The 12,728-nt window shown below is 43.0% G+C and overlaps 1 protein-coding gene across 1 annotated transcript in view; it reads left to right on the forward strand.

The window, feature by feature from the left end:
• SEMA3C (semaphorin 3C) overlaps positions 1-12,728 on the forward strand; it is a 171,383-nt gene that overhangs the window by 110,681 nt on the left and 47,974 nt on the right. Inside the window, exons 7-10 of the mRNA XM_044423394.1 lie at positions 2,676-2,795; positions 5,742-5,884; positions 9,565-9,679; positions 11,857-11,926. Of these exons, the coding sequence (XP_044279329.1) occupies positions 2,676-2,795; positions 5,742-5,884; positions 9,565-9,679; positions 11,857-11,926 (448 nt within the window). The remainder of the gene's footprint in view (positions 1-2,675; positions 2,796-5,741; positions 5,885-9,564; positions 9,680-11,856; positions 11,927-12,728) is intronic.

A 12,728-nucleotide genomic window follows, 5' to 3' on the forward strand; every position in this document is an offset into this window, starting at 1 on the left:
GTTTCTCGGAATTGCCTTGCTAACTATGGAATTTCAGTTCTTGGTCCCAGACAGAAAAAAAGCCCTGTAATTTGTACCTATGTGTACTGTACGCACTCCATGAAATATGAGCTGAATTCTCCAGTGCAAAAGAATTCAGGTCCATAATCCTATTATTACAAGCAAAGGTTGCATGCCTAATTCCCTTTATTGAAACATTTTGAGACTGAAATTTGCTTTGGCTCTAACTGAAAGTGCTCAGCTTTTGTGTACATTACCCTCCGTCATATTCAATAGCTTACTGAAATGTGAAGGATACCAGGGCAGATTTTCCCATAGTGCATAGGTCAGCAAGCAGAGTGCCATATTTTGAATTTGACAAGCCCTGAAGGGCCAAAGGTATTGAGTTCACCCACTGTCCATGACAGAGGAATGGAGACAAAAGATTAAAAGGCTTTGACTTTCAATTTGTTTCTGGGAATAAGTCAAAGTGCTGATTTAAAAAAAGAACATGGAAACAAAAATGAAGCAGATGGAAAAATGAACATATGAAGAGCTATGCTGAATCAGGCCTGGAGAATTTCTAGGCCAGCATTCGGTGCCCACATTGGCCAACCAGATGCCTGTGGGAAATCCACAAGAAGGACATGATTGCAATTGCACCCTTCCACTCTTGTCCCCCAGCAACTGGTATACCGAGGCAGTATCACTGCTTCTGATACTGAAGGTCATATGCAACCTTCATGACTAGTAGCCTCTGATGCCTTTCTCCACCATGCATTTGTATTTTAAAGTTGGGAACTGCTGCCCAGATACTTTCCTGACTGAGCTTGCAGACATGATCCTCATTGTGCTATTGGAAGAACCCAGAACGGCTCTGAATTGCTTTCATTTCTATGCTGAGGATGCCTGTGCAGTCTCAGCTCAGGACTTCATGGCCTCCATGAGAACCACGACACTGTATCAGTTTGCCATCAGCCCAGCACATGAAGCAGATCATACCACTGTTTTGGTCTTTTCTCCAAGTTGTAATGTGATTAATCTGAAAATTGAGTGGGTCTGGATGACCCTATTGCCATGGTTGAACCATTTCCTGGTAAGACTTGTAGTCACGGTACTCAGGAGATGGGTGGAATCCAATTAATTTCTAAATATTCTTGGGATTTTCCTGTGGAAAGAGCTGGTAACCCATCTGAGGCCTTTCACTGTGGAGTAGTGCAGTTCAGAAAGCCATTGGCTTGACTGCACCTGCCTGTTTTCTCCAGGGCTATAGCTTGCTTTGTTCCTTGGAATATTGGGAGGTTGTGGGCAATGAAGCAGGCCAGATGTCCGCCAGTGCGTAACTGGCCCAAGACTGAGCATGCTGCACAGTGCACAATCATGCCTATTGTGCTGCCACGCCGTCTCCATTTGCATCCTATCCAGAAGAGCTCTCTGAGTTGCCTGGAGGCGGATCACACTCCCCCAGCAAATGGGACCCTGATGCCTTCAGTTACCCCATATGATCTTTGTGCACCACACTTTGAGGATGACATCATCTGTGTCTGCAGACAACTTAGCACTGTTGTTAGTGCACTTCTGCTCGAGGTGCCTGACGCCACCATCTGCCCAGCTGTGTGAGATCCGGTTCAGTAGACACAGCACTTATGGGAATGCATGTGCCTTCTCGATCCTTGCCCCCTCTTGCTCACGCAGTCTGGCTCAGGGGCCTGACTGGGCTTGTTCAGGGAGTGGGGGTCACATCTCCGCATGAAGAAGTGGTTTCTGCTGTCCTTAAGGAGGCAGCATGTGGCCACTCCTGAAGAAACCCACCCGGGGCTCCTGGGTTCTTAACAGCTGCCCGGTCACTAACACTTCTTGGTTAGGAAAGGTACTTGAAAGGGTGGTGGTAGAGTTAACTGCTTTTTCTGTTTTTCATCTTTATTGTACATTGCTCTGAAATCTCCATACTGGAATATGGAGTGCAGTTTTTCTAGAGAATGCTAATTTTTAAAAATTGAATGGCTTAGGACTGGGACATTTGAAGTGGTTTGATACCGCCCCCAAGTGAGCTTGTCTGCTCATGTAGATCACCTTTACAGGTCCTTCTTTGTGTCCCATCATCCCCACTAATACTCTGTGCTGGAAATCAGGGAAGGACTTTTCTGGTGGCTGTGCCAAAACTTGGGAAGTACCTTTTGTAGAAGGCAGTCTTCCCTTTCTCCCTTTCACATGTTGGTAAACCCCTCACAGCATTTCAGCTGCAAATTGCTGGGTTGCCTATTTATACCAGCACTGAAATGCCATTAAGGTACTTTCCCCTCACTTTTTTGCTATTTGTATGGCACATAACCTGGGATGTCTTTTTCTTTTAGGAAGCAGCAGTTGATCCCTTGTGTTGCTTTTTCCATTCTCTAGAGCTGGTCTCTCACAGCTTTGACCACTAAATAGCATTTCACTTGAAAAGCTTTCTCCACATTTGTGGTTAGGCTTTCCTGTTTAATGATATGGTTGCCCAAGGGTTTCCATTAAGATGGGTTGCTCTGGTGCAGACCTGGCATTTTGTATGTGATGATTCAGAGGAAATCCTGCTCTCATTCTGCCCATTACAGAATTAGAAAATAGCCATGTATCAAACAGAAATAGGTTGCCAAAAATGATTTCCCCCCACTGAGTGCACTCACTTCCCCTTCCCCTCCCCCTTTCACTTTCTGCAGACGAAGAACTATTTTCAGGAATGTACATCGATTTCATGGGGACTGACGCTGCCATTTTCCGCAGTTTAACCCGGCGGAATGCGGTGAGGACTGACCAGCACAACTCCAAATGGCTAAGTGGTAAGATGACCATATTTAACCTCTCTAGGCTCAACAACCAACAAAATTACAGAGAAGACAACATTTTATTCATGTGGTGTTAATCTGCTGTGACATAACATCAGAAATAAAGCAAAAAGTTTATTGTGAAGGGCGGGATATGAAACCTTGGAAGGAAGGAAGGAAGGAGGGAAGGAAGGAAGGACGGACAGAAGGAAGTGCACAAGAAATGTGTGCATTTTCCTTTATTGGAGGAGTTCAAACACCATGCAAAATCTCTGGAGCCAAATCTGCTGTGACATAAACACTGTTCATATTAAACCTGCAGGACACAACTGGCCTTCTCCTTTGGTTGCAGTTACACAGAGGTGCCACTGGCAGGGGTGCTGCTTATGTGAGTGCTTCAGCCACATCTCTGCCACTGCTGCCATTGCAGTGGCTGCATATGCACCATCCACTCAACAAATGGTGCTGCCATGGAACTGAGGCCCACGCACAAGCTCAGCGGCAAATCCCCATGTGCTCCAGAGGCAATTTCACAGGGGCCCTGTGTTCACACATAACCGTGGCGAATTGTGGGCAAATTCATTAAACCATGATTTGCCGCAGCATGTGTTGGGCATCTTCCATGGCCAGTTTAGCCATTCAGACATTTGTTGGCCCAATTGGAGGTTAATTCATCATTTACAAATCCAGATATTGTGGACCAGTCAGTTGTCAGGTTCACTAGGGTTGTTCAACACTAGCACACAATGTCCAGATGCACAAGTCACAAATAAACCTCATAATTGCCCAGTTAGAGATTGATTATGCAAAATGGAAAGCACACAGCAAGAATACAGAGCAGCGAATTGTGGGTTAATTACCTTTAATTTTGCCACCATTATCTGTGAATAGGCCATTGAGTCTGAGCTGACCTTTGGATAACTTCAAGTTAAGATTACCAGGATTACCATTTATATAATGCAAAGTTATCCAAGAAATATTCAAAGGATACCAATTGTAGAATTATCAAGAATGGCAAATTGAATTCCAGTTTTTAAAAAACGGAATGCATACATTTTAAACCTGAATAAAAACATTGGAAATGAATGTGAGGTCTTTGTAGCAGAGAACATAATTTGGCTGTTGCATCTCATAGCCAAATACAACATAGCCATTGAAATTAGGATACAAATTTTGAAGATAATGTTTGATTGTAGATTCCACAAGGTTAAAGACAGATAATGGTATCTGCCTAGAGACCAATAGTATGAATTTGATCTGACTCAGGTGACTGCAACCTACAGTGCTGGCCAAACTGCAAAGCAACTGATGCTGTTCCAAGATGAGCGATTTGAGGAATGCAGATTTAAGCCTATTTTGTAAAATACCTCTCCACTAGAAGGTGATATTTTACACAAACATTTTCTCTGACTTGTAGAACTAAAGTGACAGAGAAACTGCTTTTCCAGCCTGTTAAACAGGTACCTGGAAAGCAAACTGTTTGGCTGGGACTCCTGCCTTTGAATGACTCACAGGTACAGGCAACAAATCAAACCTTTGGGGTATAAACTTCCTGTGAGTCTATCAAATGTTGCAGCCTTCTCCAGTGTGGTGCTCTGTGGATATGATGGACTGCAACCCCCATAATTCCCAGGCAGCGTGGCTATGGTGGTTGCCGTCCAAAACATCTGGAAGACATCAGGTTGGGGAAGGAGGCTCTCGATGGTGCTTTGAGAACTGCATCACCTCCTTTGAACACCAGAGGGCTTAATGCCTTTAAATTATAGGCATGGAAGGTCCTATGAGGTCTCTAGAGCCAGGGAATTTGAACTGAAATAAGAAAACCTCCCCCAGTAAGTGGCCTGCTCTGTGCGTGCGTGTGCATGTGTGCATGCGTGTGTGTCAGGCTTGTGCATTCCTGTCCAGCACAACTCAAAGTTAGCTGATACTCGTGTTTGACATGAAGTAATTCCAGAACTTGTATATTATTTTTTAAATGCCAAGATTTGATTGTTTTGTCTTGCATGTACTTTTCATGTCTGCATTGGATACTGTGCTGCTCCAAACCATTTAGTTACAAAGACTTCCATTAAAACTAAGGTGCCACTAATTAGTTAAAATGTATGGTTCATTCATTGGCTTTAGGCTACCACCTGCGGCAGTTCTAGCATTATCGAGCAACGTGGCTGTCAGTTAGCATTTAGTGCTCCATGCCATGGTAAAAAGCAAAACAAAAGTAGAAACCGCACAGGAGAAGCAGCCCAATCTCAGATGTTGGCTCTTCTCACCACAAGGTTTCTGTATGATTATGTTACTGTGGTTAGTGGATTGAAGTGAAGCTCTGGAGAAATGGCAAAGTGGACTGCCAATGAAACATATGCATCAGTTTGCTGAGGTGATCGTTTGTGATGGGCTTGGGAAAAAAAGCTGAAGCATGGAGAGCTCCTGTTCAGGGTTCTAGCCAGCAAGTCATGCCCCTTTCCAGAAAACTCCATACATTTCCCCCCTCTTAGTTGTTCCATTCCTTCCTCCAAAGGCAAGACAATAAGCATGCTTAGTCTTTTAATTTTTTATTGTTTTCTTGAGAGCATGCTTAATCTTCAGGAGGCTGCTTTTGCTCATCCACCTCCGCTGCTTTATGATTTGTTCTAAAAGGCTGTTGTTATTTTGTACATCTGCAACCCTTGAGGCTATGCCAAGCCTGCAGATAACTGCCTCTTCATTTTACCTGTCTAAAAATTAACCCCCCAGCTTAGTATTACCAATATTAGAAGGCTATATGAAGATGCTTTTTCCAGATATCTTCCATTTTCCATTGTCTTGTTGTTTACAGGGACTTGTATGATGAACCATGGAAATATGTGGATGCCATAAATTAGTGCAGGATAGTCCCAACTGGTTTCAGTATTCTGCTCTGTTGGGCATGGCCCCAGTGTTTGAGCTTCATGTTCTCAGTTGGAACACATCTTTGTGTCATTTCAGAGCCCATTTTTGTGGATGCCCATCTCATCCCTGATGGTACAGATCCAAACGATGCTAAAGTGTACTTCTTTTTCAAGGAGAAACTGACAGACAACAGTGGCAGCACCAAGCAAATACACTCAATGATTGCCAGAATATGTCCTGTAAGCAATACTTTTTCATACACTATTCTGATCATTATCTCTCAAGGTGGTGCACTGGATCAAGAAGCAAGAATGCCTTGTACAAAACCATCAGAAGGCCTAACATTCCTTTGGTGATCTGTTTAGAAAGGCTGGTTAATAGATGGTTTTTGTTGTGGGAGGCCAAGGATGGAGAGCCACAAAATCGAGGTCCCTGCTTACCAGGAGGCACCATTGTGAACACTGGTGGGTGGAGGAAGGGAGGAAGAAGCGAATCTGGCATCTGCCCAGCTGCACCCATCCCTCCCTGTGGCCTGACAGTACTGGAAGGCAAATTGGCTTGATGAAGATGGGATGGATTGGAAGGAAAACTAGGCTGGGAAGAGCTGCATCCTCTCTTTCCCCCCGAGGCTCAGAAATGGAAGCCTCACTGGAGGAATTGGAACCATTGCCATCACCAACTTCCTCATTCACCCAGACTTGCTTGTAGCAGATCTTGCAGCAGCCAGAAGATATCAAGGCTGAGAAGGAGTTGTAGCCACCTTCTAATTGGCAAGCAAAGGGGGCAGGGCTTTGCTTTCCCCATGGTAAAATTAGTCAGTGTCCATAAGTTGATCTAAACATGCGGGGCCATTCTGGTTGAATTGCACATCTAAGGCACAATGGTGGGGGGACAGGGGTGTGATAGCTGAATTCTGGATCAGTTTGGGCAGAGGAGCAGGATCTCCTGAAGGGAGCTGGGTAGGGGTGGCACATCAAGGCCAGGGCAGCACAGAGGCTGTGAGCCTGAGACCTCCAGGGTGGAGGGCAAGGGGTTTACATAACCATTTTCACTGCAGTGGATGCCTGACCCTGTCACCCACCACCAGCAGTCCTGGCAGGCAGTCCAGGCAGGAAAATCAGACAGCAGCCAGGCTGCTCCATGGCAGAATCTGCACCCTGTGCCTTTCAGCCCCTACTGAAATTGAATAAGGTTGTGAGAATTCAATGGCTCCTTTAAATGGCATCGGTGGTTTGTTCCTTTCATCTCTTCTGCTGAATGGACGTAGTTAGGCTCTGTGCCATACAGTGTCTCATACCTGATTTTATGATGTGCATCCTCAGTGGAATAGTGATCTGCATAAGCTAGAACGAACGGTTTGTTAATTAAGCTCAATTATAGTAAGCTTACAAGTATTTAGCATTATTGGTTTTTTTAATCATTTCTGCTCCACATAAATGGATAAAATCTTTTTTTAACAGGGCAACAGCATAATCAAAGATGTCAAACATGTTGGAAACTAGAGTCCGGTGTTCACTTTTCTTTTTAGAAAAGAAATTTAAAACTGTGCATTTAGCCTTAACTTTTCTGGGATCCAGATCTTCCCTGGCACTGCTACCACAATGCCTGAAAAGGGATAATCCTTCAGTCCATTTTTCTTAGAAGTACCATTTCCTTGAGGGCAGGTTCTTGCAGGACAAGCAACTTGTGTATTTTTCTGATTTCGTTTTAGGAGCACAATGTGAACCCTGAAGACTTAGCAGTTACTAGCTATTTTTACAGAAAACATCAACATTCCACGTGTTCCACAGATATATTTAGATATATTTGCCCACCATGTTCCCTTGTAATCTACAGATCTGAGAAAACCAGTGCATTATTGTATACATTTTCTGGTAGAAATAGTGCTTAGCCATTCTCCCCATTTGGCGTATCAGACATTGGAACTGATCCGTCTGTAATGATGATGACTTCTGTGCTGCTGTACTTTGGGTCTCCGAGGCTGCCACCTACTCTGATCCAATCACATAATCTGAAAGAGTCTCATTGTCTACGTCTTTTCAACTACTGTATTTATGTCTGTTAACCTGAATCTAGACATCTATGGCCATCATTAATGGGAACTGCTATAACCACAGTGACTGGCATGGGACCCATTTATATTACAAGCCCCTGTTAGTTTGCTCAACCCATCCTAGGGATGGAAGTGCACAAAGGCAGCAATTTCAGCTTCTGTTGATTCATGAAAATGAAGGTACAAACCACTGTCAATGATGTGAACACAACACAGCTCCACCTTCCAAAAGAGTTGCGTGAGAAGACACCCATAGCATTCATCAAACACTATTATACTCTGCCTCACTTCTTCTCAGCATTGTACATTTTCTCTCACATGAGAATGTCCCTCCAGATGTTTTGGCCTGTAACTCCTTTAGTTCCAGCCAGCATAGCCAAAGCTGACAGATGCTGGGTGTAGACCACAATGTCTGGAAGACCGTGGGTTGTCCACCCCTGGTTTAACCTGGCAACAAGTTCAGTTTTCTCATTTCAACCACAGGGTTGAGCAGTGGAATAAATCTGTTTTATTTTTTATTTGATTGAGTCAAAGAAATATAGCACATTATTTAGGATTTTTACTTTTCTGCTGTTGTCAAGGTTCCAGAGACATTTTTTTTTTCAGAAGACATCAAATATGATTAAACCATTGTTGTCATAATGAAGTCTAGATGACTTCTTCAAATGCCTGGGGCACATTTCCACTTGAATTGTCTTTGCCAAATTGCGCAAAAACAAGCTTCGGAAGAATATGAGCTGGACATGTTTGCTGTCATTTATCTGCTGACTCTGTTAGAACTTTGGCATTGAAAATCTTTTCAGCAAGAATTGGACAGGGTCTAAAATTTAGTAGAACCTGCAGCAAGATGTTGTAGCTTGGAGAGCTCTGTGCTCAGAATGCCAGTGACTCAGTTACATTCCATTGGCCTTCTTTCTTGGTGCTCTGTGATTTTTTCCCAGCAGTCAGTCAGCACTCCATGGGCAATAAGCACAGTCTTTATTATTCTTTTTTGCAAGTCTCCTCCCTGCCTCCACTTTGTAGGGCTTTTCTCCTAAAGATTTTTTTTGTACTCTTGCAAATTGAGGATTCCCCCAAGTTTCCTAATTCCTCACCCTTGTCTGTGAGAGGTTTTCTTTTGCCTAAAAAAATGCAAGTATTTGCCTAAATAAATGCAAGTACCTTCTTATATATAGTAATCCTGCATATGGATGCCAGTTAAATATGCTCCATTCATTTCAGCTTATTAATGGCCGATCTACATACTCAGTAACTGAACAAAGTTAGGGATGGACAAACCTCCAAATCTATTCCACTCAGCTTCTCATTTTTCCTACATTAAGCTTTTAAGTCTGCATGAGAATGTGTGTGTTCCTGTGCATTTTTCAAAATGTACATATTGTGTACCCATTTTTCAAAATATATGTATTTTTGCAGCTGATTTTCTTCTGCATACCTCTATGCGATATAGACATTTTGTGGGTATGCCTCTGTCCCATCAGTATTTTTGATATATGAATATTGATTGCAAATTTGCAGATCAAATGTTGACATTTAGCTGCCTTTCGATCCATTCATAGGTTTGGGTAGCATGAATTGTGTAAGTTTGCATAAAAATGCAAACTGAGCAGTATTTTCCTCCACTCCAAGGAGAACCACATGTCATACCTGTTTGAGGGCTATCACACCTTGGCGTGGTCTCCTCTGGCAAATACCTGGTAGAAGCACTTGCTATTCAATCACTGTAATCCTAATTGTATGAACTTGGAATGGCAGGTGGAAAAGTGTGTCTTGTAAGTCCAAGGCCCTGTTGAAAAGGGCTTGCTGCTGTTGGAAGATTTCTCTCCCTTCTTAATGTGTGCATTCTTTCCTTCCTTTTCTACCCAGAATGATATTGGTGGACAGCGTAGTCTCGTAAACAAGTGGACGACCTACTTGAAAGCCAGACTTGTGTGTTCAGTCATGGATGAAGATGGCACAGAAACCTACTTTGATGAATTAGGTAGAATGATAGCAGCCTCTAAATATTTAAATACCTTTTTTATCCCTGATATGTTGCACTGAACTCATTTCTTGCAGTGGCCTTTTCAAAGGTTATTTAATCTCGCAGAAAACGTTAGGGGGAAAAGGAGGCTCAAACTCTTGTCATTTTGTCCCTGTTTGTATGTTAGTTATTGTTTCTTCCACATATGGTCTCCAGTTAGCATTGATGGTTGCTTATATTATCCATAAGAAATAATTCTTACCGAATTCTGCCGTACAGAGGTTAGCCCCACTGAGTTCAGTGGAACTTTCTCCTAAACAAGAGTGCACAGCGCTCAGCTTCACATAAGCATTTCCACAGGGGCTTGTACAATCTACTCTTACATCAATATTTATGAGCTGGCTTGTCTGAAAGATTCATCGTAAGGTGGACCTCAACGCAGCTCTATTATCAGCGTAGCACAAAGAATACGTATCTATTCACCGGAACCTCATCTGCAATGTAAAAATTGCTTCCTTGGAATTTGGCACTATTTTAAAATTTTGCCTGATGAGACAAATATATTGAATAAATAATATATGTATTTATATGTACAAATAGATGAATGCAACTATATTTATATCAGTACAAAAATATTGAATAAATAAATATTGTACTAAGGAAATTGGATAAATGGTCACATATATTCAGACAATCCAGTTCCAGAGAATTTCTACCACACAGTGATAGGGGAATGGCATATGCTGGCTTGGCTCCATCCAGGGGCTGCTGGTTTCTATGCAGGCTTGATCTGGTCTAGAGGGTTTTGCCCTTTCTCTTCTCGCTGTGGTGATTTCAAACCTCTCCCAGCTGATACTGCCACTAGCACCTAGTTCTGGGCATATGATGATTGTTAGCGTTCCTGCTAAGGGGTTTCCATGCTATATGGATGAAATGTGGGTGCCCTAGAAGGGAAGGAACAGAACTGAAGTTCCAGCAGCCATCAGGAGCAGCAGGGGAAGATGAGAGCCTCAGAGCAATGAGGGACAAAGGCTGACTCTTGGGCATGCACCCCACAAAAAAGAGGACAAAAGTAGATATGGATTTGCATTTGCTAATTTGAATGCAGTTTGCACACATGGATTTCAGGCATTATCCATGCACTTTTAAAGGTGTGTTGTGGGGGCGGGGGAGAGGCCTAGAGGTCCCAGCATTCTACAACCAACATAACTAGCTGGCAAATGCTGCATACTATAGGATTTTCTTCTGTCTAAATATGCATAGGATTGCACCCTAAGACATAGTTTAAACAGACCTTCAAACAGAACCCTACAAATGGGGAAAGGGGTATTTCTCAAGTAGAATATGGGGCAACCTAGTCTGACCCACTTTTCAATTTATTTGGTTGTCATATAAACCATATAAGCTGGAGAGATTGATGGAGGTCGAAGCAGAGATAAAGATGATAGAGATAGTGATAGCTAAATATAAAGGGATATATTTATATTGTACAAGGTATCTTACTAGTGATATAAAATAAGCATATTTGTTGCCATTGATAGTCTAAACAAGCCTACTGGTTTCAAATGGAACAGCTTCCTGCTGCTACTGACTTTTTTAGCATTTGCATTCTCTGGTGCCTACTGGACTTTTTATATGTGCTGGTTTCATTGTGTTTGAATTGGTATCAGAGTGGGCAGTGCAATCTTGTCTCGATGGCCTGAGAATTATTCAGAATCCCAGCAGTAACTACAGAAATTTGCACTGGGGCTCCAAGCTTGGAGCAGCCCCTACACACATGCACGCACACACACACACCCCAGCACAGAAAGAATTAAGCTGGGTGCTTCTCCAAGTCCAAACATGACCTTGGAGAAGGGCTTTAAAGGACATGCCAGGAGGTATGGAGAGGAGTAGTGGAAATCGGTGCCTCCACAATGCAAGGGATTATGGCAGCAGCTCAGCATCCTTGCCTCCTAAGTGCCAAGGTTAGGCAGCAATGTTGCCTCCAAGCTCCTCTCACCCTGCATTGGATGCCTGAAAGCTCTGAGTTCAGAGGACCATGGACATCCTGGTTGGGCCGTGCCCTAAAGAAACTCTGTCTGGGAGGCCTTTAAGGGTGCAATGAATAAAATAAAGCTCAGGACATGTGGGTTGCATTTGGAAATCACCAAGTTGTGCGCAGTGATTTATTGAGTGCTGTTTGTTCTCCACAGAGGATGTGTTTCTGCTAGAGACAGATAACCCAAGAACAACACTGATATATGGCATTTTCACAACATCCAGGTAATCTTATGCCGATATTAAAGCAAATATTAAAGGACTTTTGCATGAGACCAGTGAGGTACCTATCCTTAAATATACCTCTGTAAATCTATATCATTGAAGGAAAGGTTTTAATTAGAATATTACAAGCAAATGTTTTCAATACTAGAAGCATTTACATTCCCATGCAAAGATAGCATGACAAGGGCCGTTTGTCTGATAAAGAATCACGCAGTCATCAAATATAGTGATCTGATCGCCCAGAGATTATAGCATGCTGATTATGTGCTTCTTTTGAGACTTTCCTCCAAGGCCATTTATCATATCTTTCCCATGAAAACGAGACTGCAGCATTGCTTCAAGCAAGTCTAGAAAGAAACACTGGGCAGACGAGCTTCAACAAACTTAGATTTCTTTGCACAGTCTCACTATGGCTTCTTTTCCCCATTATGCATGTCGAAAGGAATTGCCTAATTACCCCTGCTGGTGCAGCTTGCCCTATGATGCATCTAGAATGCTGGAACAGCCCATGGGTACTGGGTGGCTTATTGCCCATGGCAACAAACCACCCTTGCCAGGTTTGCATGATGTGGACTAGTGCAGTGGCAAGAGTCAGTGTGCAATTCTCCTCACCCCGGTTCTGACATGAGGGTGGGGGAAATAATTGTGGTGGCCAGTCGGTGTCCATTTAAGGACACATTTGTCCTCATGTCACTCTCTTTCAGAAATTCAGAAATACTTTGGAGGTAAATTATTTGTTCTAATGCTAAAGACAACGATTTTCCTACTGCTGATTTGTATGAGTAGGCTCTTTAGCCATTGT

The sequence above is a fragment of the Varanus komodoensis genome, unplaced genomic scaffold (assembly GCF_004798865.1).
Source record: "Varanus komodoensis strain SLA01 unplaced genomic scaffold, ASM479886v1 scaffold13_3, whole genome shotgun sequence".
Lineage (NCBI taxonomy): Eukaryota > Metazoa > Chordata > Lepidosauria > Squamata > Varanidae > Varanus > Varanus komodoensis.